This window comes from Trichosurus vulpecula, chromosome 1 (assembly GCF_011100635.1).
Source record: "Trichosurus vulpecula isolate mTriVul1 chromosome 1, mTriVul1.pri, whole genome shotgun sequence".
NCBI classification, from domain to species: Eukaryota; Metazoa; Chordata; class Mammalia; order Diprotodontia; family Phalangeridae; genus Trichosurus; species Trichosurus vulpecula.
In genome coordinates, this window is record NC_050573.1 from 476,377,084 (window position 1) to 476,404,319 (window position 27,236).

Below are 27,236 nucleotides of genomic sequence, written 5' to 3' on the forward strand. Positions count from 1 at the left end.
GTAGGAGGGATTTATCTGCTCAAACAAGGTGTTAAGGTAAATGTTCTCTGAGGTCTCTTCCATCTCTAGGCAATTGTGAGAAGTAGTGTGATATAGTGGATAGAGTCCTGGACTATCAGGAGAGCTGGGTTTTGAACCCAACTGTGACACTTAATTCTTGCTATGTGATCATGGTGAAACCACTTAATCTATCTGTTCTTCAGTTTTCTTATCTGTTAAGAATAATATGGTATTTATACTATCTAATTCACAGGATCGTTGTGAAGAAAATGTTTTTTATATCTCAAAGTTCTCTATAGATATAAGCTGTTATTAATCTTTGAGATCTAATTTTAAATTCTTAAAATATTTTAATATCAGATCATTGCTCTTTCATCTCTGTGGAGACTAAATGTCTTTCATTTTTTCCTTCATTATTTGCTCCATCAGGGGCTTACTATATTTTTCTTTGAGGTGGTACCTATTTCAATCACCAGGTTGGTAAATCAAAGAAAAACAGAAATGAGACCTTATTTAAAAAAACAGCCCGAGCTCAAAAACTGTTAGTTTTTGAAGATTATTTCTTTGATATCAGCTATTGGTCCTGTATTTTTCTCAGGAAAATAAAAACTCAAGTGGAAAATTAAAAGTTGTTTTCTTGCTGCAGTGATAGTCAATGTTGAACAAGCTCTGCCTTGTGGGCAATAAAAGAGTAGCTCTGTGTTTCTACTGCTGAATGTTGGTTTATCTTATTTAGTCATTCCTCATAAAAATTCAAGAATGTGTTCCTAACTGCAAATAACAAAGTGGCAAGGAAATACATTTTCAAAGTTTTAAATGTTCATAGGCATCATTGAGTACTGGCAGTACTCTGCCATGTCTGAGAGCTCTTTTCGGTTTCTAAATAAAGGCAGATTTTGTTCTTATGCTTCCAGTCTTACTGTCAAGGTAACTTGAGAGAGCCTACCCTTTACATTCTTCCAGACATTCTTATATGGACATTAAGCAGCCAGTGGTAAAAATGACATCAGAAATAGATCTATGAACTTTGATTATTTGTTTGTTAGATATTAGGTAGGGAAATATTACAAGGCTTTCCTTGGAATTTTTCCATCAAAGCTCATTGGTAGACTCCTCTCTGTTCAAATGACCATCCAAACATCAACTCTAAAACCTGATTTACATAATATCATAAGATTTAGGGCTGAATGGAAACTTAGAGGTCATGGAGTGCACCCTTTTTATTTTACAAATGAAGAAACTAAGGTCTAAGATTGTTACATGACTTGCCAAAATCTGTGACAGAGATGGAATTCAGATGCAGGTCTTCTTACTCTAGATCTAGTTTCATTGGTATACCTTTTCTATATTCTGTTACTGAAAGTTAAATGAAAAGTAAGGGTGCAACCAGAAAAATCATGTGTTAGAAGGTGATAGCCACATGCATTCAGAAGACCTAGGTTGTAAATTGTAGATCTGCCTCATATTAGCTGTGTCATCTTAGGCAATTCCCTTCTCTGCTCTGGGTCTCAGTTCCTTCATCTGTGGAATGAAGGAATTGGATTAGATCAGAAATTCTTAATGTGGGGCAAACAAAATTCCAAGGGGGCCCAAGGATGAATTTCTGGGGGCTCAATAAATTTGGATGGGAAAAAATTTGATAACTGTAAAAAGACTGATAAAATTTTGATAACTTCAACATAGTTTCTTTTATAATCCTATGCATTTTACTTTATGCACTTAAAAGTGTCATCCTGAGAAAGGATTCATAGACAGATAAGGGATCTGTGACACAAAAAAGGTTAAGAAATTCTGAACTTTAAGGTCTCTTTCAGCTCTAGATTTATGATCCTATGAAGTCTTAAGCGCAATAAAATACTTGATGCTCTTCTGTAGCCACAAGAGAGTAAACTTAAGGAATAAAATCTCTTCAAAGTTTTGACAAAGCTGTGATATATTCCTTAGGAATGCTTTTCATTAGAAATCTTTTCTATTTAATTAAATGTTCATTTCCACCCTCCTACCCTGCAGTTTTGCTGGATAAATTATACTTGGTTATGTTGGGTAAGTTTTCTTCACTGTAAGCCTACATCCTTTGATTTCTGTAGTGTTATGTTCCAAACTCTCTATTACTTTATAGCAGTGGCTGCTAAACTGTCTGATCCTGACTATGGCTGCTTGGTATTTGAATTCTTGCTTTCCAGGTGCTTGAAGTATTTTTTAGTTTGACCTAGAAGTTCTAGACTTTGGCTGCCATGAGGTTTCTTTTAGGAGGTGACTAGTGCATTCCTTCTTTACCCTATGCTTCTAAGGGATCTGGGCAGTTTTCTTTTTTCTTTTCTTAATTTTTTTTGTCATGGCTTTCAGTAATTCTTAAATTTTTTTTTCCTTGGCCTGTTTTCCAGGTCAATTATTTTTGCTATGAGACTTGCATTTTCTTCAACTTTTTAAGACCTTTTGATTTTGTTTTAATATTTCTGAATGTCTCATGGAGTCATTGGCTTAACTTGGTCTGTTCTAATTTTCCAGCAGTTTGTTGCTTGAGCACATTTTTGTAACTCTTGTGCCAGACTACTAATTCCCTTTCAAATTCTTCCTTAACTTTTTTTTTAAAAATTTTTTCCTCTAGTGCTCTCATTCCATTTATAAAAAAAAAACATTTTTAAGCTCTTTTAAAACTCTTGCTTCATCTCTTGCTAGAATTCTAGTTGAATATGCTACCAAGCTTTATTTTTCTTTGAGGCTTTGCTTGTAGTTGTTTTGTAGTATTTTTTTTTCTTTTGGGTTTGTATCTTGAGTGTCCCTGTCTGTGTTTTATGGTGGGACATTTTTTTTTGCTTGCTCATTCTTCTAGCTTACTTCCTGATTTCAGATTTGATACTAGGGATAGGCTCTAAACACTTCTGGAGGGAAGGTCTGGGCTATTTTTGCTGTTTCTTTTCTGGTGCATTGAGTATTGTAGGGACATCTCAGATTTGCATTGAAAAGCTTCCAGTGTTCCAGATTGGTCTGAATCAGGGCAAAGCTTAATTTCTTTCCCCCTGGTCTGAGCTCAGCCAGATCCTGACCTGAGTTTGGGTGTGAGCAATAGTAGACTGCTGCTAGACTCAGACACTATCATTTAGCTGGAGATTCAGCTGGTGAAAAAATGATAGAACTGCAGATCGCTTTTGGCCTGTGGTTTCTGTCATTCTTCTTTCATCTTCATGTTTCATACTAGGCTGGAAGCTAAAACTAAGACTGTGCTCTACTCTTGGGATCTGAGAAATATAGCTTTAGACAGTTACTTGCTATGTGACACTGAGTAAGTCACTTAACTTCTGTTTGCCTTAGTTTCTCCAAATGTAAAAGGGGGATAATAATAGCACCTAACTCTCAGCATTGTTGTGAGTATTTAATGAGATATTTGCAAAAAGCACTTAGCACAGTGCCTAGCACATAGTAAGCACTATTGAAATGCTTATTCTCTTCCCTCATTCACCATATAAGCTCTTAAAGGGCCGTACTTAGGCTCCTTAGGCTCCTCCCAAATCTTCTAGAATGCCTCACATCGGCTATTTGCTCAGAGAAGAAACTCATTTATAGTGATGGAAGGATTATTCTTGGAAAGTGAGGGAGCAGAGAAACTAAATAAATGAGTTTCTATAAGTGTTTCATAAAAAGGAGGTAAAGAAAATTATGGACTAAGCAGAAAATTCTACCCATAAATCTGATTAAAAGAAACCATATTTGAGACCTGCTCCATGGCAAAGTTAGTGAAACAGCCTCCAAAGTTTATAGATAATTGATGTTTGGTCATAACAGGATTCATCTCTCCCTTTTATTTCTGGTAATATGAAAAGGCATCAGGTACTTCAATTTAAAGTCAAGTAACTTGAATAAGACCTTTTTAAAAATCAATTTTCTGTCTGTTCTTAGGAGTCCTCTAACACCATCCCTTCATATTATGTCATTTAAATAACATCATTTCGCTTCTCCTTAGCGAGATTCAGTAGTCAAAGCTATAGATTCTTTGTATGTAAAATGTTTATGAATATTTTAAGATGAAAATGATCAATGAATGTGGTCTGGCATTCTTTCAAATAAATTGGCAATCCACAATGACTCTAGGATCATTAGCCCGAATTAGGAAATCTCTTATAATACTGTATGCCTTATTATTACAATAATTGTTTAGTGTTTTTGACATATATTAAATGCTGTCTTGAGTGAATAGATGATAAAAATGTCCTAGAGAAATGTGTACTTTGTTAACAGTTGCCATCTTAATAGACATGCCACTTTGCCTCTGCTGCTTGGCCTGCTTTCAATTCCATGGAACAAGATGCCTCTTCTACTTCTAAACTCTCAACTATGCTGCTAACTCAAGCCTTGATTAACACCCCACCTCCCTCAGTCTTCTCTCCCCTCTTTTTTAAAAAAATTTATTTATTTAATATATTTAATTTTCAGCGTTGATTTTCACAAGAGTTTGAATTACAAATTTTCTCCCCATTTCTACCCTCCCGCCCACTCCAAGATGGCATATATTCTGGTTGCCCCACTCCCAAGTCAGCCCTCCCTTCTGTCACCCGACTCCCCTCCCATCCCCTTTTCCCTTACTTTCTTGTAGGGCAAGATAAATTTCTATGCCCCATTGCCTGTGTATCTTATTTCCTAGTTGCATGCAAAAACATTTTCTTTTGTTTTTGAACATCTGTTTTTAAAACTTTGAGCTCCAAATTCTTTACCCTCTTCCCTTCCCACCCACCCTCCCTAAGAAGGCAAGCAATTCAACATAGGCCACATGCATATCCTTATGTAAAACCCTTCCACAATACTCGTGTTGTGAAAGACCAACTATATTTTGCTCCTTCCTAACCTATCCCCCTTTATTGAATTTTCTCCCTTGACCCTGTCCCTTTTTGAAAGTGTTTGTTTTTGATTGCCTCCTCCTCCTATCTGCCCTCCCTTCTATTGTCCCCCCTTTTTTATCTTCTTCCTCTTTCTTTCCTGTGAGGTAAGATACCCAATTGAGTGTGTATGGTATTCCCTCCTCAAGTCAAATCCAATGAGAGCAAGATTCACTCATTCCCCCTCACCTGCCCCCTCTACCCTTCCTACGGAACTGCTTTTTCTTACCACTTTTATGCAAGATAATTTACCCCATTCTATCTCTCCCATTCTCCCTTTCTCAATATATTCCTCTCCCATCCCTTAATTTGATTTTATTTTTTTAGATATCATCCCTTCAAATTCAACTCACCCTGTACCCTCTGTCTATATATATATATATATATATATATATATATATATATACACACACACACACACACACACACATGCCCATACATATATACATACATACACACACATATACATATGTATATGTATACACACACACATATATATTTATATATATATGCATATTCCCTTCAGCTATCCTAATACTGAGGTCTCATGAATTATACACATCATCTTTCCATATAGGAATGTAAACAAAATAGTTCCACTTTAGTAAGTCCCTTATGATTTCTCTTTCTTGTTTACCTTTTCATGCTTCTCTTGATTCTTGTGTTTGAAAGTCAGATTTTCTATTCAGCTCTGGGCTTTTCACTGAGAAAGCTTGAAAGTCCTCTATTTTATTGAAAATCCTTATTTTGCCTTGGAGCATGATACTCAGTATTGCTGGGTAGGTGATTCTTGGTTTTAATCCTAGCTCCATTGACCTCCAGAATATCGTATTCCAAGCCCTTTGATCCCTTAATGTAGAAGCTGCTAGATCTTGTGCTATTCTGATTGTGTTTCCACAATACTCAAATTGTTTCTTTCTGGCTGCTTGCAGTATTTTCTCCTTGATCTGGGAGCTCTGGAATTTGGCAACAATATTCCTAGGAGTTTTCTTTTTGAGATCTTTTTGAGGAGGTGATCTGTGGATTCTTTCAATTTCTATTTTACCCTCTGGCTCTAGAATATCAGGGCAGTTCTCCTTGATAATTTCTTGAAAGATCTAGGCCCTTTTTTTGATCATTGCTTTCAGGTAGTCCAATAATTTTTAAATTATCTCTCCTGGATCTATTCTCCAGGTCAGTGGTTTTTCCAGTGAGATATTTCACATTGTCTTCAAATTTTTCATTCCTTTGGTTCTCTTTGATAATTTCTTGATTTCTCATAAAGTCACTAGCTTCCACTTGCTGCAATCTAATTTTTAAGGTAGTATTTTCTTCAGTGGTCTTTTGGACCTCCTTTTCCATTTGGCTAATTCTGCCTTTCAAGGCATTCTTCTCCTCATTGGCTTTTTGGACCTCTTTTGCCATTTGAGTTAGTCTATTTTTTAAGGTGTTGTTTTCTTCAGTATTTTTCCGTATTTTTGGGGAGTCTCCTTTAGCAAGTCATTGACTTGTTTTTCATGGTTTTCTCACATCCTTCTCATTTCTCTTCCCAATTTTTCCTCTACTTCTCTAACTTGCTTTTCCAAATCCTTTTTGAGCTCTTCCATGGCCTGGGACCAATTCATGTTTTTCTTGGAGGCTTTCGATGTAGGCTCTTTGACTTTGTTGACTTCTTCTTGCTGTATGTTTTGGTCTTCTTTGTCTCCAGAGAAAGAATCCAAAGTCTGAGACTGAGTCTGAGTCCATTTTTGCTGCCTGGCCATGTTCCCAGGCAACTTACTTGACCCTTGAGTTTTTCATTGGGGTATGACTGCTTGTAGATTAAAGAGTACTTTGTTCCAAGCTTGAGGGGATGCGCTGTTGTTTTCAGAGCTATTTCTATACAGCCAGCCCTGCCACACCAGCAATCCTCCTTCCCCAAGAACCTCCAGCCTGGACCTCACTCAGATCTTAAGCAGTCTCTGCACTCCTGCTCTGATCTGCCACTTAATTCCTCCCACCAGGTGGTCCTGGGGCCTCAAGCAACTGCAGCTATAGTTCTGTAGCTTCACCACCCCCGCTGCCTCCAAGGGTGGTGGCCGAACGGCAAACTCCTTTCATTCTGTCCCCACAGCTTTTCCCACTAATCTTCTCTGTTGCCTTTGGTGTTTGTGGGTTGAGAAGTCTGGTAACTGCCACAGCTCACTGATTCAGGGCACTAGGGGCTGTTCCACCCAGCTCCTGGTCTGGCTGGTCCTGCTGCTGCCCACATTGGGCTCCACTCCCCTCTGCTCCCAGCTCTGTGCATGATAGACCTCACCCAGTGACCATCCAGGCTGTCCTGGGCTGGAGCCCTGCTTCCCTCTGCTATTTTGTGGGTTCTGCAGTTCTAGAATTTGTTCAGAGCCATTTTTTATAGGTTTCTGGAGGGACTTGACGGGGAGCTCATGCAAGACCCTGCTTTCCAGCCGCCATCTTGGCTTTGCCCTCCCTTCTCTCCCCTCTTGATTAGAGGGCTGGAGGGTGGAGTACCAAACTCCTCCTAATGCTTGACTTTATAGAGGGCAGAAACTGGACTTTCAACTCATTCCACTTTGTATCTGCTACTCTTCCTGGTTTCATCTCCATGGGACAAGATGGTTCTGTGCTGGGTACTCTTTGGTGTCCCCCCTCCCTGCCTCATTGTCCTTCCTCCTTTTATGTGTTGTCTCCCACTTTAGATTGTAAGCTTCCTGAGAGTAAGGACTGTATTGTATTAATTTATCCCAGTGCTTAACACAGTGACTGGCACATAGTAGGTGCTTAATAGATGGTTATTGGATTGGATTGGGCCTTGGATGGGATTGAGATGATCTTGGATCCTAGTTGTTAAAAAGCACTGGATGCAAAAGGAAAAGAAAAGGTAAAAAAGAAACAGAACTGGTCATCTCTAAGTTGTAGGAGTAACTAACTTTGCTTTAAAACTAAAGGTCAGAGTTCACTAGAGGTGCCAAGATACTGCTATTAATCACAAGGTAATGGGAAAGAAAAAGGGAAGAGAAATCACAAGGACTTCTGGACCTAGCTATGACATCTCCCACTGTTGCCTGCTTCACTGTTGCCTTTAATAAAGTAAAAAGTTTCTAAGACAGGTGTTTCTTTTAACTTTTATTTATTTTGTTTTTTAGGTGGACAAAAAAATAATTCGAACTGAAATAGGAGTCCTTCTTCGCCTTTCACATCCCAACATCGTAAGTGATTTTCCACCGTTCTAACTTGAATTGTTTCCAAAGCCTCAGTATAGATCTGTCCTACACCTTCTGTTAATGAAGGGGACACAAGTATATTTGTGGCAAGCCTAGTCTGTCTGTTTTCTTTCTTTTGACCACATTTACAACTGATACAAAATTGGAGGCTGAAGCAGGCTTATAGTAATTCATGGTGGTAAATATGACTCAAAGTAGCAGATCAGCAGCATTCCTCTTGTGCATTCATTTCAAGCACAAATTCCATGCCTTAAATTGGTTATCTGAGGTGGATAACGTGTTGCCATCTAATCACTGAGCATTTAGTGAGTGTGTTTTTTTCTTCTAGGAACCACTCCATTTCTCTAGGTCCATAGATCCTGAAATCCTGAAAAGACACTCTCATCCTCCCTACCTGTCTTTTATACTCTTATAATTAGAAATCTTCAAGTCTACCTTATAGTGAAATTTTTAATTTCCAAAATACCTTGAAAAACCATTCCTAACTTCAGATTGAATGCTGAACAATTAAAGCAATCAATCATTCAGTTCACTGTGTTAAGTACTGGGAACAAAGACAAAAATTAAAAAAAAAAACCAAATCTACCTGAAAGATCCACCTACCTTTTGGGGAACTTAATGGGAGGAACACTGGACTGAGAATAAAAGAACATGAGTTCTAGTTCTAGATCTGCTCGTAACTAGCCATGTGATTTGGGTCATATCATTTCACCGTTTGGGCCTCAGTTTACTCATCTGTAAAATAAGTGGGTTAGATTATATTACTTTTGAGATCTATTTCTATTTTTAACACACTGTACTTTTATGATGACTATATTTAGTGTTCAGATGCTGTGTACACAATAAAATGCCATAGAAATGTGAGTGAATATTATTATTGTTATCTTTATAATCTTGTTTTCCCATTGGGACAAGTAGCTCTCATTCTATCATTTCACTATGTTCATTTTTTTCTACAGCCTATTATACTGGTGGATGAAGAAAATAAATTGATGCTACTTTGATTCTATATTGTATTGATTTTATATTGTAATTGAATCTGCATCTGCCTAAAGTTAATGTTTCTATGTCCTTGAGTTGACCTCAGGAATTTAGCTTTCCTTTTGTGTTAGTTTAAAATTATAATTTAAAGAAAAGTTGCTGTCTCTCATACCAGTAGCCTCTGGGATACCTTCAAGATTATTATCTTTAGGCCCAACATGTTGACTCAGTACCACCTCCAAAAGATAGAGTGTCTGTCCTTGCCTGTCCTTATACAATTAGGGGAATTTTTAATGTCTTCCAAGGAAACAGCAAGTCTGTTAGTTTTGATCCACTCACAAAGATTACAAGATGCAAGTGGATTCCATAAAACAATTAATATTCCTTAATTGTCAAAGAGGGGCATATTGTGAGTGCCAGTTCACCTTTCTTAGTATAACCAATCAAAATATTCCTGCCCCAACCCTACGACTTATCACTTTTTTCTCCATGCTTACCAAGACCCCTTCTTTGTTGTGCACCAATAAAGAGGGTTCTTTTCTTTTCATTGGCTTTACTGAGGTTGTAAGTCTGACCCACTGTAACAACAATGTTACTTGCAGCTACTGTATAGGAGTAAGGCCAATAACACCAGCACACAGGAGGGCTGCTAGCACAGGTTCTTTGATCTATTTTTCTAAGGAAAGCAACTTTAAGGGGTTTACAATCTCACTCTAATTAAACATACTTATATCATTCACTTAGCTCAGGGGGAAAAGTCAACACCCTGAACTTCAGAAAAAACACAAACAGAAATTACAAATGGAAAAAATAACAAACCAACAGACAGGCTTCTAACTGTCTGACTATAGCAATACATACAGTTAGCAGAGGGAGAAGCACTAATATCTAGGTTTTCAAAGCCAGGGGGCTCCTTAACAGCTGCCCAGAGTCTTGTCTGACGAAATCACATGAACACTCTTTCAGTGAGTGAGCCCCCAAGCAAAATGCTAACCTCAGAGTATATATACTGTTTCCAATCAAGAACTCTTGATTCAATCAAAGTCTCTTGATTCAAACAAGGGCAAGACTCAATCAAAAGTACCTGATTGTCTTAGTGCTAAGAAGCACTCCAAAAGAAAAAAACAGCAAAAAGTCCCACTTTGCTTGCCATTACACCCACTTTAACAGTTATATGCATCACTGTTAATAAAATTATTTTGTTCAGAGCTCTGTACCTCAGTTTACCTTTATTAATTTTATTTGCCACATGAATAAAATATTTGCTTTTTGTTGAATAAAATTATTAGGATATAAGCTTATTCTCTGCAGAGTCATTGAAAGAATCCCTGGTACAACTCCATATGATTTTTATATCTTCTATCAGTTCTCTACACTTTGAAAGCTTTTCATTCCATGTGGTTTAGAGATTATTAATATTATGAATATGTGGATTGGCTTCATTATTATCTCAAGTGAGTGTCTGTCTAAGGCAAAGTACTTCTGAAGAGTCACAGAATCACAGAATCTCAGAGTTGGAAGGAATGTCTAACTCCTACCTGAACAAGAATCCCCTCAATGACATGATTGGAAGTGGCCATCCAGCCTTTGTTTGAAGATCTCTAGTCAGGTGGGAGGGGCCCAGTATCTCCTGACATTAAAATGCCTCCAAATGGTGTTAAACTATATCCATTCAAAGCCACTGACTTAGTTTGATCAGAAGCTTTTTTGGATGCCTATCTCTATGAGGCCAAAAGGAATTTGTACCACCAATATGCTGAAGGTATTGCCATAAGGATTATTCCTTCCTGTGCACTGAGAAAACTTGTAGAGCCTGGAACACCTGTCTGGAGTGCTTAAGAGTAATGGCTAAGTACTTATTAAAGGCTAGTCATTGTTTTGGCCTAGTCATTTACAAAGAGCTATCCATCCATCAATTTCTGCATACACGCCAGGGAACTGGAGAGGAAAACATTCCTTTATAAACAGATTTGATTATCTTGAAATAGGTCAATTTTAATTTTTTTAAAAAAAACATTCTAGTTTGTCTCCAGTTTCATGACCACTGATTTTTTTTCACCTTCAGTACATTTTCAGGCCATCATATAAACACAGAATTTGTTTAGTATTTGTCCCTTCTACTCTCATTTCCCATTCACTCCAGGCTCTATGATTTCAAAGCAGAATTTTGATTCTCTAAACTTAACATGGCTTGATATAATTCAGAAATATCGTTATTCTAATATAGTCCTGAAACTGGATAGTTTGTTTAAATAAATAGGGTAACTGAGATTTGTGATCTTCAATATGCCAGATAAAAGCTTCCCTATAAAGATAAGCGGAAGAAAAGGTAATAAGGAATTATTAAGCATATACTATGTGCTAGGCTAACTGCTTCTCAAATATTTTCTTATTTGATCCTCACAACTCTGTGAAGTGTGTTATTATTATCTCCACTTTACAGATGAAGAAACTGAGGCAGTTCAAGGTTAAGTGACCTCCCCAAGGTCATACAACTAGTATGCATCTGAGGCCAGACTTGAATTCCGCACCCAGTGGCAATATTCACTGTACCTCCTTGCTATCTCTGATAAAAGTCAAAATAGCTTGATTCTGTTTTGACCAACTTTAATGCTAGGAAGTGGCAAATGAGTTCTTTTGATCCTTTTCTACTATTTTGGTGTTGATGGAATGTTCCTTTAGTTTCAGTTAACTTGCCAGCATATAGTATTAGGAAAGGTGAAAATAATGAACTTGTGACTTTTGTATTCTTCTCTGCAGATAAAACTAAAAGAGATATTTGAAACACAAGCAGAAATCAGCCTGGTTCTGGAATTGGTCACAGGAGGGGAACTGTTTGATAGGTGAGTGGTCTATGAAAGTCAATTCTCAGAAAAGTTTATATTTTGGACTATAAAAAAGTATCTAGGGAGAATTTCTTCTGTTCGTCCATCCATCCATTCATCCAATATTTATTAAATACTGTATGCTAAAAAGTCTAGTAGAGGGGTAAGGCACAAACAGAGTGGTGAGTCACAATAATATATAATCAGCTTATTAAAGAGGAGCAGAATAAATATTTATGTGAGGTTTGTGTGGGAAGTCTGTAGCACTAAGAAAAATATAGACTGGTTAGTTAATTTGCATATCAGTTTTTTGGAAATTCCTCTAAGGAACATTTTTTAAAAAGAAATTTCTACCAAAATAAATTCTCAACAGGGAAAAGAGTACCATTGAATAGTTGTCAATTGATAGACTCCTGGGAGAATGATTTAGTAGACCAAAATCCATGGAGCGTAGGCAATTAAAGAGAATATTACAACATATAATTATGCTGGCAGACTATAACCAACTTTATAGTTATGTAAGAATGTTACTGTAGCTTAGAGGAAGAAATGTAAGTCTAATTGTATCTTATAAGAAAAATGTTATATAAGGGGAAGAACCAGTATTTACCAGTGTTGTATATTTATTAGAGCTTTAATGCTGGATATTCTGCTACACAAGGCATTTCTTTTAAATCATTCAGTTAAAACCCGATTTTTCTATGCAGCAGTTTTCTCAGAGCCCTGACCTCAGAGAGCTTCAAGTTGCCCATCACAGTATATTATATAAATGACTCATTTTGTAAAGTTATGCTTTTTTTCCAGGGGAAGCTAAGGGTTGAGAGTGGATATTGCCCCACAGAAATATAAACCCAGCTTAGCATATTGAAATCATGCATCTTGTCAGCAGAACTTTAACTCTGCCACTATGTGAGAAAACAGCATTACACATTGATTAAACATATTTTCTATCATTTTTTATCTAATCCATAAGATTATTTCTAACTTTTTGTATGCCTCCTATATTGGATTTTAAACATACAAATAAAGTGAGCTCTTATAACATAGATACGTACAATAGATAGCTACATAGTCCTTTATTTCCCTTGTTCATTTTTATTAAAGCCTGTTCATATTCACATCCTCTCTTTTTATAACATGGAACAATTCTGGATATGTAGTAGGTAGTCAATTGATTACTTTTAATTACTTTGTAATTTAATTTATCAATTGTATTAATTAAATGCATTGAAAGTAAATACATATTAATGCATTGATAATTGTTATTTTTATAATTTAGCATTTAATGTTTCTTACCATATCCTGCCTCTACCTTGTAGAATTTTCTAGTTATGTAGTTCATGTCTTTTAGACATCTTAGAATCCAGATCTGAGAGCAAGAAGATCGCTTATAAGCTTCTGGAAGTGTACTTACTGTACATAGTAAAATTCTTTTCATGTTGTAGGCACTTAATAAATATTTGTTAATTTGAATTGAATAAACAGAATAGAAGTTGGGTCATATTCTATCTATAGCAATCATCTACTTCTATACCTATCTGTTGTATAAGTTTATCTTTGCATCTATTATCTATTTCTCTATTTTCTGTGTCTGTAAGACTTTTTGCTTATCAGTATGTCTGTTTGTCTGTCTGTTTCTCTTTATCTAATTACTCATATCTGTTTCTGTGCGTATTACCTATTCTTAGCTATAAAAAAGGTAAGAAAATTGGAAATGGAGTCAGAGAGCCTGGGCTCAAATCTCAGCTCTGCTACTTACTAACCTGTGTGACCTTGGGTCACTCTGAGCCCCAATATCCTCATTTGTGAAATGAAGGGGTTAAACTAGATGATCTTTAAAGTCTCTTCCAGCATTAATGGATCTATTTCTATAAACATTTTCATCCATTTCTATAAACATTTTGATAGAAACAATATTTTCATGGACTGGCTAGGGATATCTTAAGACTCTGCCCCATTCTAAGAAGACTTAATTTTTCCTTAAAGAGAGTTGAAACTATCCTTGAGATTTAATTGGGTTAGGGAACTAAGACCCAGTCCTTGATGTAGCACAGAAAAGTCATGAAGAACTCCAACTGGCTCCGGAGAATTTGGACCAGCAAGATTGTCAATGTGACCACATTGGATAACTAACCCTGGGAAGCTGTATCCAGCTAAATCATATATCCTTTCCCTTCTCTGAATGTCCCTCCTCTACTATAACTAAGTAAACCTCCCTTTTCTAACTCTTAGGTAAAATTCTAAGTGTCTTATTTCATTCCAGTGTTGTATCTGAGCCACTGGACCCTCTTGGTCAGCTTTAACCCACCGTAATATCTATGCAATCTACATCTGCCTGTGTATTCAGGAACATGTTTGCTTTGATGTATGCTAAAGGACCATAGCTAGTTGGTTGTATTAGGCATGGTTTAAAGTCAGCTTCACATGAAAAAGGAAAAGAAAAGGGGTTTTGTTAAATCCAATGATTCTAAGTTTATCAATTTCATATATAATGACCATGTGATATTTTAATGAAAGTCATTTAAAGATTGGCAGACAGCCAGTAAGCATTCAACAGAAACTCTAAACTCAGTGGTTTTTATGGGTGGGATTTTTTTCAAATGAAAAATTTGCCAACAATACCAATAGAATCACTAACACTGAAATAGACTTGTTTCCTCCATTAAAATACTGAATTTCTCAGTTTTTAAAAAAAATTTCTTCAGGCTGAAACTGTCCCTGGATTAGAATATAAGTTTGAAAATTAATTTTATTTAAATGAATTTTATCTAAAAACAATTTGAATCTAATTTAAAAAGGAATTACATTATGGTTACTTGAATTTCCAATCTATTATAGTGATTACCTTTATTTTTATACTAACAATGGTCCTGATCAGTTCTTCTTAAACATTTATGCATAATCAAGATGATGCAATATAATATATGAAATGAAAAAATTGTTCAGAAATACTTTAAATGAAAACAAATTTCTTTAGGATTCTAGGCAGATACCCAACCAAGTATCAGTTTCTGGTTGCCCACATTTTAGCAAACAGACTGAGAATAACTCACCTAATTTGATTTGTTTCTGTGAAAACATAACATTAGGAGAAAGAACATTATGGGGTAAGTTACTTTTACAACTTTACAGTAGGGTTTATAGGATTTAGTTATATTAATGTGAAGTGATATTGATTAGGGCTAAATTATATGGAATTTGACTGTGGACAGTTGTTTCAGTTAACATGGGAACTTTTGAGGGGCTTGTAGAGCACCATTATCCTCTCTCTTTCTAAAGCAGGAAAGGTAACCTGTCATAATGGATAGAGTTCTGGATTTGGAGTCAGGAAGGTCTGGGTTCAAATCTCACCTCTGACACATACTAGTAAGGTTAATGGGGTATAAGATCTTCCTCACCCATTAAGGGAAGCTTGCTGAGGGGAAGCTTGCTTGTAGGAAGGCTTCCACACCTTTGAGCACTAAGCTAATTAGGCACTGAGTCTTGAGGGTTGTCATGCCTTCTGACTCTGAGCCTATTAGCCAAAAGAGTATATATTCTGAGAGGTAAGCATTTGCTTTGGGGGCTCACTTATGAGAAGGATCTTGTGATTCCCTGGTCGAGACTCTGAGTGACCATATGTTCAGAGCTCCCTGACTACTCAGATGTAAAGGCTCTCTAGATCCAGTGGCGTATGTTAAGTATGTAGCAATATTGCTCTGATTCAGGCAGTCAGAGCACTATCTGTTGGTTTAATTTCTCTGCTTATATTTCTCTGTATTTTCTCTGAAGTTCAGGGTGCTGACTTTTCCCCTGAACTAGTGAATGTAATTAAAAGAAGATTATTGACACCTTTTTGAGCAGTCTTTCCTAGTAAAGCAGATAAAAGAGCCTGTGCTAGCAGCCATCTTGGGTGTGCCAGTGTGATTGCTGTTACATATGGCATAGTTGGCAGAATCTGCATAAACTAAAAGGAAAGCCTGGGGACTGGGATAATTGTTTGCTTCCCAGTTGTGGTAGCTATGATTCTGTGGAGCCCCAGGAGCAGCAGTGGCCTGAGGGGAAATAGGCAAGTAGCAGTGATGGGAGTAGTTTCCCAGGCACCCAGAGCAGGGACCCTGGGAGATAACCTCTCCTTCCTTCTCCCTACCCCACTAGCACTCCTGAGGAGAGAGAGGTTGGACTGGGATAATTGTGATGTAACAGTAACCACACTGGCATACCCAGGATGACTGTTAGTACAGGTTCTTAGATCTTCTTTACTAGGAAAGATAGCTGTTTAAGGGGTCAACAATTTTTAATTGCATTCACTAGTTCAGGGGAAAAGTCAGCACCCTGAACTTCAGAGAAAATACAAACATAGAAAATACACACAGAGAAATAACGACCAATAGACAGGACTCTGACTGCCTGAATCAAAGTAATATTGCTATACATTTTACATACACCACTGGATTGAGAGAGCCTTTACATCTGAGTAGTCAGGGAGCTCTGAACATATGGCCACTCAGAGTCTTGACCAGGGAATCACAAGACCCTTCTCTTAAGCAAGCCCCCAAAGCAAAAGCTCACCTCTCAGAATGTATACTCTTTTGGCTAATAGGCTCAGAGCCAGAAGGCATGACAACCCTCGTGACTCAGTGCCTAATTAGCTTAGTGCGCAAAGGTATGGAAGCCTTCCTACAAGCAAGCTTCCCTTAATGGCCTCCATGTGAGGCCTATTAATGGGCAGGGAAGATCTTATACCCCAATAACCTTACATTGTGTGATAACAGAGAAATCTGTGAACCAATATAAGCCTCATTTTCTTAATTTGTAAAAACAGTGACAATAGCCGAATGTGTTATTGCATGCCTGTAATCCCTGTTACTGGAGAGGCTGACTGGTAGATTGCTCCAGCATAGAAGTTCTAAGCTGTAGTGGGCTAAAACAATTGGCTATCAGCCCTTAGTCTGGGACCTATATGGTAAGCCCCTGGGAGCAGGTGGCTAGCAGAAGCGAATTAAGAAGGAGCGAATTGGTCCAGGTCAGAAATAGAGCAGGTCAAAGCTTCTGAGCTTATTAGAAATGGCACTGGGCCCTTCAGGGGCCACTACATTTCCAGCCTGGGGTGATCTAGTCTCAAAAAAGAAAGAAAGAAGGAAGGAAGGAAGGAAGGAAGGAAGGAAGGAAGGAAGGAAGGAAGGAAGAAGAAGAAAGGAAGGAAAGAAAGAAAGAAAGAAAGAAGAAAGAAGAAAGAAAGAAAGAAGAAGAGGAAGAGAGAACAGAAGAGAGAGAGAGAAAGAAGGAAGGAAGGAAGGAAAGAAAAAAAGAAAAATGACATAATAAAATAATACCTGTATTACCTACTTCATAGAATTATTGTGAAGTTCAAATGAAATAATGTATGTATGTTGCACATGTTAAAACACCTAAATATATGTCAATGATTGTCATACAGAAAGTGAAGGAATTGTTTCAGTTGCCAACTGCACATATGTTAGAAACATGCTGATATTCTTGATTAAAGACTCAAGGAATACTTTCTCATACACTGGATTTCTTCCAAAGAATGAAAATTTCCTAGAGATGAAGAACACTAAGAAGCAAGTCAAGAAGAAAAAGATGATGAGAAGAAAGTTTTCTAACTGGAAGAACTGAAAAAGGGAAGGGTTTGAAATACTTACCAACAAGAACTACATGATAACAATGAGACTTTTCATGAGCATAGATCTGGACCTTCTATGGAAGAAACATGATTTTATATACCATGGAAATAGAAGGTGGAGTCATAGCTGGTACCAACAGGTTCAAAAATGTGTTATGGTTTTAAGAGGAACAGGTACATGAAGTTGGTTGGTGATGCCCTTGTTTAGGCTAAGGATGTGGCCACCTCTAGGTATCATGGTCAGACAGATGCATGACTTTCCTGGACTACACATCAAAAAGATTATGCAAACACTTCTGAGTCACAAAAACTGTTAGCCAAAATTGTTGGCTTATTCATGTGGAATCAAATCTGAATAACACAAAGGCAGAAGGGAATGCTAATGGACTGTTTGGCAGAATTAGGATCCAAAAATATCTTAGTAGGCTGGAATTAGGGTGCTAATAGAATAGGATGATATTTACTAAAATTAAGTGCAAGATCCTACACTTACGAAGTATAGGCTCAGGGAGCCATGGCCTAACAGCAGCTTGTATGAAAACAGGCTGAGGGGTTTCAGTCACCTGTAAGCTTAATAGGAGCCAGTAGTCTGATTTATCTAACACATAGGCTGCATACAAGTACAGCATCCAAAACAAAGAACATGATCTATTTATCAATTTCATTCTCTGCTGCTCAGATCCTATGTAGAATATTTTGAGAAGATAAGGAGGGCATTGATAAACTAGAACAGAGGTGTCAAAGTCCTGGTGGAGCTATGCTGCCTGCAAAACCTGAATGCAGCCAAACCAGATTAAAATGTAAGTGGGAAATGTTCAACAAAAGAAATAAAAATACAGTACAGCATAGTAATGTTCAGTTGTGGTTTTCTAAGTCAATATGCCCCCAACAGGGATCTATTTCTATTTGAGTTTGGCACAACTGAGCTAGAGGACTTCCATAAGAGGATGAGCATAATGAAGAAGGGATTCAAAATTGTATCATATGAGTGGCAGTTAAACTAATTGAGCATATTTAGCTCACATGATTCAATTAAACAAACATTTATACCTACTTTGTATATATATATATATATATATATATATACATATATATGTGTATATACACACACATTTGTACTATACATTTGTACCCATTTTATCCAGGGCACTATGCTAGATTTTGGGATGATTCAAGGTTCAGATAAGACAAAGTTCCTGTCCTTATGGAACTTATGTTCTAATAGCTCAGAGTTACAGATACAGTACTTACAGTTACAATAGTTACAGAGACCCAGAGGGCACATGATAGCTTTCTTTAAATAGTTGAAGGTTTGTCATGTGGAAGTTATGTTAAACTTACTCTGTGTGGCTCCACACAACACAACTAGGACCAATCAGTGGAATTTATAAGGAAGCAGATTTTGTCTCAATACTCCCCACTAAAGTCCTTTTCTGATGCCTTATAATGGCAGGGAGATGGTCCTGGGTTCTTGAAGGAAGCACCAATAGACCACATGTTCTGGCAGGTTTTGCCAAGCCAGAAAGATTTCAAGTCAGGCACCTGTGATGGAATATATATCTCCTATCTGAGGACTAGCTTAACTAAATTGGGAGAGGCTTATTACCAGGTTGGCTGAAGGGTAGTGAATTTTGTTTTTTTACCACAGCACCTCTTGAAGAACATCTACTAAGTCACTGAGGACTTGTTATCTGTATTAGTGGAGGGAATAACCACACCAATTAAATCATGGATATTTGACATATTGACAGGTAAGAAAGAACTTTGTAACATTAGAGCTGTCCAAACATCAAATAAGTTGCCTTATAAGGTGATGAGTTCATTGTCATTGGACATAGGGAAGAAGAGGTTAAATGAAATCTTGTGGAGGATATTTTTTTTTACAGTGAATAGGGGCTTGCACTTGATAACCTCAAAAATTACTTCCAACTCTTAAGCTGCTATGTGAATTTATGAGAATTCAAGCAAACCTGATTAGCAAATTGTTTCAGGCTAAATTTAAATGAAAAAAATTCATAGTTCAATCATTAAAACTTCTTTGGACTAAAATGTTGAATCTTACATGTTCCTAAAATGAAGCAATTTTAAAAATCATGGGCTTGTAGGAACAGTAGAGGCTTAGAAGACATTCAGCAATCCTCTAGTACATCTCTCTTTGGCTAGCTTCATCTAATATATTTCAATATCACTAATTGAGTTTTAAAATTAAGCTACAAAGTTTTTGCAAAAAAGTCAGTTTAAAAGATGTTTTTCAGAAACATTTTATCATATTTAAAAATAGAACATACTTACCCTGGAGATTTATTGCCATTTATATACTAACTTATAGGTAGCTAACATTTTCCTTACAGTATTACCTAAAAAATATTGGATGGCCAACAAAATGATTGCATTATGTATAATCAAAAGTAGTTTAAGAAGAAGTACAGTCAGTCCAATATATTAAAAAAAGGGGATTAGGCAAGGATTGGACTTGATCTTCCACACACGCTTACCTGAGTGAGGGTTCTATTGCTGATGAGTAAAATGTCTCATCAAGTCAAAAGCCAGGGCTTCAGTCAGAGTGACCTGGGTGAGTTTTTGGGGAAGTTGGGGAAGGAAGGAAAGGACAGACACATCAGGACCCAAAGATTTAAGGCCAAAAGTCAGGAAGTACTGTTCCACATGTTTGAGGAGACAAGTGAAGATGTTCAAGGCAACATGAATATCGAAGACCCTAGCAGTGACTTCCCTAGATGAAGGCCCCCTTGCTTCTATTCTTTAGAGCAGGTTTTCCATTCCTTCCCTACCTCTTCCCAAATCCTGACCCAAACTTTTTGCCCCCATTTGGAGATGTTGTCCTTGCTCACTTCCTAAGGCCCTTTATATGATATCCAAGCTGTGCAACATGTCTAAGGGGAGGATCCAGGGAAGGAAGTTCAGATTCCTTGAGCTCTCAAACAGAGGTATGGCTGTCTCTGAATAATCCACCCATTCATCATTACATTAACACACAACAGCAATTAACTTGATAACCCTCCTTTCTCACAAATCTTCATGTGTGAGCAGGCAAGCATTTAGACTTGAGTAAGTGTTATTTCTATATGCTGTTCACTGTTCTATCTTGTAATTCACCAGGGTCTTCACACAATTTCTACTTTGGTAAAACTCACTAGAAACATCATGAATTGATACGGATTGTTAATTATTCCCTGATGTAGGCAACTAAAATAAATGTCTCTAAAATATGGCTTCCCCAAAAGAAGGTTAAGAGTCGCTAATGTAGTGACTTGATTGATACTACTTCCCTCAGCCTTGTTTCGCCTCTGACTGAAGGACTAGAGGGTAGAGTGCCAAAATCTTCCCAAAGTCTTCCTTTGTTGAGTGCTGAAATTGGACTTTCAGCTCACCCTTCTCTGCATCTTTTGTTTTACCTGGTTCTCCAATGAACAAGATATTCCAGCCATGCTAGGTGCCCTCTGATATCTTCCCCCATCCATTTACCTGCTGCCTTTTGTGTGCTGTCTCTTCTCTCCTCCCCTCCCCCATCAGATTGTAAGCAACTTGAAGGCAGGGGCTGGCTTTCTTTTCCTCAGTTGTATCCCTAGTACTTACTACTGGTACATAGAAGGTAATAAATGTTTATTGAATTGAAGGCTATATAAAGACTTGAACACAAAGACCTCTGAAACCAGGAGCCCATTCTCCTTTATTGCCTCAGTTCTGTGTAAGCAGATTCAAACTTAAAGTGACAACTAATAACATTTCTCCCCCAAGTTCTCTTCTGGGGGTTTCAAATGGAAGAGTCCCTCCCTTGCTAGTTGGACATAGTGCCTTGGCTGTCAGGTCAATTCATTGCTGGGCAGGGTCATATAGGTTACTCCTAAGGGCTCAGCCTATTCAGCTTTTGGCAAATTCTGCCATAGACTCCTGTTGCTGTTTCTAAAGTTCTTCTGAACTTTCACAGTTCATTGATTCTATGTCCCTGATGCCTCTGTCTCCAAAATTAGTTCACCTAAAATCATGAAAGAATAGATACAACAGAGAGAGAAGAAACAGCAGCACCGTTTGCTGCCACATGGAGAACCATGGGGTGTAAGAATCCCCCACTTGGAGGCTAGTATTTCTTCCTCCTCACCTGAAATTCCCAAGGGAGAAGACAGAATTTCATTTCTTAATGCCTTTTCTTTGTATCCTCAGTTTCAGCTCAGCAGCCAATTAAAAGGCTTGTTGGCTCCATGCAATAACCTCACAGGAAACAATAGCAGAATACAGCTATAGGCGGCATAGTGGATGGGTGCTGAGCTCAAAGTCAGGAAAATCTGAGTCCAAATGTGGCCTCAGGTACTTACTCTGTGCCTTAGTTTCTTCATCTATAAAATGGAGATACCTTACCGGATTGTTGTGGGGATCAAATGTGATGACACTTGTAAAATACTTAGCATAATGCCTGGCACATAATAAGCTCTATATAAATGCTAGCTATTATAATTAATGCTGGCAATTATCTGAATTGGGGCGAGGTCTTACACCATAGTATATATTTCCAATAGCAGGTTCATCAAGCTGATACACAAATTGCCAAAGGCAGAGCATACTGCTTATGCTCCAAGACTTACAGTAAAAAGAGTAAGCCAAGAAAAGACTGTTGGAGAGGACCTACAATAAGAAGTTGAGAGGGTGGATGAATGACTAGTGAAAGAAATAGATGATTTTCTAATGCTTGTTGTAGAAGCCCTCCCCCACCTCCGAGGAGCCAGCATTTTTCCCCTGTATTTTCTATTATAAACCAAAAAATGTGAAGAATGGGGCTGAGTTATTTTTAACTGTACCGAGCACAGGTAAATGGGGTGAGAGCAACTGGCTAAGACATACTTACTCTACCCTCATCAGACCTTATATGAAGTTCAGTTCTGTTAGAGTTTAAGAACATCTGTAATCTATAGAGTGTCCAGAGCGTGGCAATAGGACAGTTAAAGGTCTCACTTCATGTCTTAGAAGGATCAATTGAAGAAACAGGGCATGTGTGATCTGGAGGAGAGATGGACTCAAAGGGGAACAGTCTAACTGTGTTTAATATTTAAAAGTTTGTCCTTTGGAGTAGGGATTAATTAGGCCCATATGTTTTTTTTCCTGACGGCATGCTTAGGCTTGGTGTAAGAGAAAACTTTCTAACGATTCTGTCCAAAAGTGGAATGGTCTCCCTTTCTTGGAGGTCTTCAGGCAGAGGGTAGATTCCAACTAGTTGGGTGTGATATTGGAAATGCTTTCTGGATATGGGTTAGACTAGATGACCACTGGGTTCCTTTTCAACTCTTTAATTCTGTGATTCTATGATATACCAAGAAACATATCAACAGTTTTCTTTTTAAATGATGCAGCACTTTATGTCTTTCTTGTCTACATGGGCGTTCTCTTTCTTGATTGGAGGACTTGTTCTCTATTGCTCCCAGGATGCAAATTTAGAAGGTAACCATGTTTGCATCCTGATGGACAGTAAGAAGGAAGCTGATCAACCCATGGAGGAACTGAGCAGCAGACGTCCTTTGGCTGCTTGTACTTGCTGTCTGGAATTCCTCAGGAACAGTTGTGATCTCTCACAAGGACATGTGGAAGAAAACACTGGCTACATTCCATAGGATAGCTATCTGTGTTTCTAATTACAAGCTTGCCAAGTAGGCAACTCAGTTGAGAGCAATTACTATTCAAGCACAGAATAATGAGATGATTCCTACTTCTCATGTGGTATTGATGTTCACTAGATGCTTATGATGCTTCCCTACATAGGGCTTTAGGGAAAACAGAAAATCCATCTTGAGAAATAAGCTATGAAGAATTGAAAATTCAGATTGTATTAGGAAGTGACTGCAATAACATTAAAATTTTGAAGTTGCATTTTCTATTACCTTTGTTTTCACTAGTAAAGCCTCCATTTAATTTCTGTGTGAGGGAATAATATTTTTGGTGTCATGCAAACTTGGGAATGAATTTAAAATCCTGTGGGAATGGGAGCTAGAAACATTTGATAAGTTATGAATTGTTAGGAGTATATGTATTCCTATATTAGATAGGAATCTGGGGAAGAATTCAAAGGGAAAAATTTCAGGAGATGTAGGGAATTAGGCTGCTGTGCCATTTGGTGCATATATGTTTAGTGATGCACAGTTTCCACAGTACCTTCCAATCAGATGGAGTTTCCCTGATTATCTCTTTTAATTAGGTTTATTTTTGCTTTTAATTTGTCTGAGATCATGATCGCTACCCCCTGCCTTTTTCTTAACTTCAGCTGAAGTATAATAGATTCTGCTCTAGCCCCTTATTTTTTTTTCCCTGCTTCAAGTGTGTTCCTTGTAAACTACATATTTTTTTGGCTTCTAGCTTCTAATCCATTCTACTATCGACTTCCATTTTATGAGTGAGTTCATCTCATTCACATTACTACCTGTCTTTCCCTTCATCCTATTTTCTTCTGTTTATCCTTCTTTCTCTCTTTTGTAGCCTTCCTCAAAAGTTTGCTTTGCTCTGACTACTGCCTCCCTTAATCTTCTCTCCTTTTTATCAGCCCCCCTTCTCTTATCCCGTTTCCCTCCTACTACCCTGTTTGATGAGATAGAATTCTCTACCCAACTGAATTTGTATATATAGTCTTCCTTCTTTGAACTGATTAAGAGGAGAGTGAGGTTTAGGCATTGCCTGCTCTCCTTCCCCCACCCCCACCCCCGCCATTTCCCACCCTACTGTAAAAGCTCTTCCTTGCACGCCTCTTTTACATGAGATAATTTTTCCTATTCTTCCTCTGCCTTCCCCCTTCTCCCAATGCCTTTCTCTTTCTCATCCCTCCATTTTTTAGATCATTCCAAAATAATTGATTTGTACCCACACCCTTTGTCTATATAGACTTCTTCTAACTACTCTAATAATGATAAAGTCCTCAAGAGTTACGTGCATCATCTTCTCTTATAGAAATGTAAACAGTTTAACCTTATTAAGTTCTTATGATTTCTCTCTCTTTTTTGTTTACATTTGTATGCTTCTGAGTCCTGTGTTTGAATGTCAACTTTTCTATTTAACTTTGGTCTTTTCATCAGGAATTCTTGAAAGTCCTCTATTTTATTAAAGATCCATTTTTCCGCATTGAATGATAATGCTCAGTTTTCCTGGGTTGGTTATTCTTGATTGCAATACTAACTCCTTTACCTTCTGGAATATTGTAGTCCAAGCACTTTGTTCCTTTAACATGAAGCTGCTAAGTCTTGTGTGATCCTGACCATGGCTCCACAATATTTGAATTGTTTGTTTCTGGCTGCTTGCAATATTTTCTACTTGATCTGGAAGCTCTGGAATTTGGTCATACTATTCCTAGGATTTTAATTTTGAGATTTCTTTAAAAAGGCGATTGAGGAATTCTTTCAATTTCTATTTTACTTTCTGCATCTAAGATTTCAGGGCAGTTTCTAGGCCTATTTTTTTCCAATGAAATATTTCACATTTTCTTCTATTTTTTTCCATTCTTTAGACTTTGTTTTATTATTATTTTTATTTCTTTTAGCATTATTAACTTCTACTTTATTATTTCTTACAATGTCATGTCTAAGCTCCTTTTTATCATGACTTTCAGGTAGTCTAATAATCCTTAAATTGTGTCTTCTGGTTTGTGCTCTGGTCCTTACTAAGAAAGTGTTCCTGCTTCCTTACAGCCACAAGTACTCTTTAAAAAATGACAAACCACTCTGGTATCTTTGCCAGGAAAACCTCATGGACAGTCCACAAAATCATGAAGAGTTGACTGATGACTAAACAACAAAAATGATAGTAATTCAATGCTGGGGCAACTAGGTGTGGGTGTGTACGTGGTGGGGTGGGGAGGTGTATAGAGTGCTGGGATTAGAGTCAGGAAGACCTGACTTCAAATCTGGCTTTGAATACTTACTAAGTGCTTGATCCTGGGAAAATCACTTAACCTCTGTTTGCCTAAATCCACTGGAGGAGAAAATGGCAAACCACTCCAGTATCTTTGCCAAGAAAAACCCATGGACAGTATGGTCCATGGGCTCACAAAAAGCTGGACATGATTAAATGATTGAACAACAACAACAGTCCAATGTTACTGGAAGGAAGGAGGAGGGGTATGCCTATGCCATTTTTTTTTCAGAGAAACACTGGTACATATTAGTCCTCCCAAAACAGAATTAGGGAGCTAATTCAAGGGAACAGCATGTTCCTGTGATTTGTCACTTGTATAATTATTCTAGAGTTACAAATATAATATAGGACATTGATGTTTTAGTGTGTGACTCTATGAGGTTTCTTCCTGAGACATCCCTTTCTTTTTGATTAAGGCAGCTTGACATCTGGGTAAGGAAAAATAGAGAAGAGGTGCTCTCAGGGCAGTGTGAGGGGGCAAAATAGATAATTTTGATTACATTACGTTAAATTTTTACATACAAATAAAGCAAGTATAGCCAAGATCAGAAGGAAAGCAGGAAATTGGGAGAAAAATTTTATAGACAGATTCTCAGATAAAGGTCTCATATTTCAAATATATAAAGACCTTTGTCAAATCTCTAAGAATACAAAGCATTCCCCAATTGATAAATGGTCAGTCAGTTTTCCAATAAAGAAATCAAAACAATTTATAGTCATACAGAAATGCTGAGGTTAGATTTGAACTCAGGTATTTCCTGACTCCTGGCCCAGTACTCTATCCATCCTGCAACCAGATGCTTAAAGTCATAGAACTTCCACAAAAGAGTCTGGTAGAAAATTAACTTCCTAAATTGCTTTGAATTGGGGATTTAAAAGCTCAATCTAGTTTTTAACCCAATTATTTAAATAATAACCCACTCTCATTCGAGAGTGGGCCTGATTACAGAGAAAAGAATTACAGTAAGCCTACCTCAAATTCAATTGAATATACCAACTATTTATTAAGTGTTTACTATGTGCAAGCTAATATACACGACATTGAAAATCTGGAGGCCTATTCTGATTCCTTCCTCGCTCCTCAGTTGCTAGTGTTTTTCCCTATGCCCCATGCTGAAATAATTTTAAATTTACTTTCTATGTATTTTCTATATACTTAAGTGTGTGTGTGCGCACGCGCATGTGCGTGTTATTTCCCTTTATACTATACGAATGACCTGAGGGCAGGGATTGTTTCATTTTTTTTTGTATCTTGAGTCTAACATAGCATCTGGCACTATGAAATAGATTCATATTCATATCGTAATTTGCTCAACCATTTCTCACTTGCTGGTTTACTACAACAAAAGCAGAGCTATAAGTATTTTTGCATGTATGGATCCTTTTATTTTCTTCTTGGCCTCTTTGAGGTACTTGCCTATAGGAGTGTCATTGAGTTTTGATATAATTACAGATTAATTTCCAGAAGAGTTGAATCAATTAACAGTTTCACCAACAGTACATTGGCATGCCTGTCCTTTAACATACTCTCCAACAATGATTATTTTCCATTTTTGTCATTTTGTCAATCTGATAGGTAAAGTGGAGTCCTCTGAATTTCTTTAATTTGTGCTTTTCTTATTATTAGTGATTCGGAGCATTTCTCATATGGTTGTTGATAACTTGCATTCTTGTTCTTGAGAGCTGTCTTCATATCTTGTAACTATTTGTTCATCTATTGCAGTATGGCTCTTACTAGTTTTTAAAAATCAGTTTCTTAGATACTTTTATCAGAAATTTTTTCTGGACTTTTCCCCTTTTAAATTGTTTCTCTTTTAATCTTAATTGG

General features: G+C 37.3%; 1 protein-coding gene across 1 annotated transcript in view; it reads left to right on the forward strand.

Annotated features, from left to right (window-relative positions):
* CAMK4 (calcium/calmodulin dependent protein kinase IV) overlaps positions 1–27,236 on the forward strand; it is a 223,968-nt gene that overhangs the window by 60,927 nt on the left and 135,805 nt on the right. The window contains exons 3-4 of the mRNA XM_036742347.1: positions 7,997–8,059; positions 11,816–11,898. Coding sequence (XP_036598242.1) covers positions 7,997–8,059; positions 11,816–11,898 — 146 coding nt within the window. The remainder of the gene's footprint in view (positions 1–7,996; positions 8,060–11,815; positions 11,899–27,236) is intronic.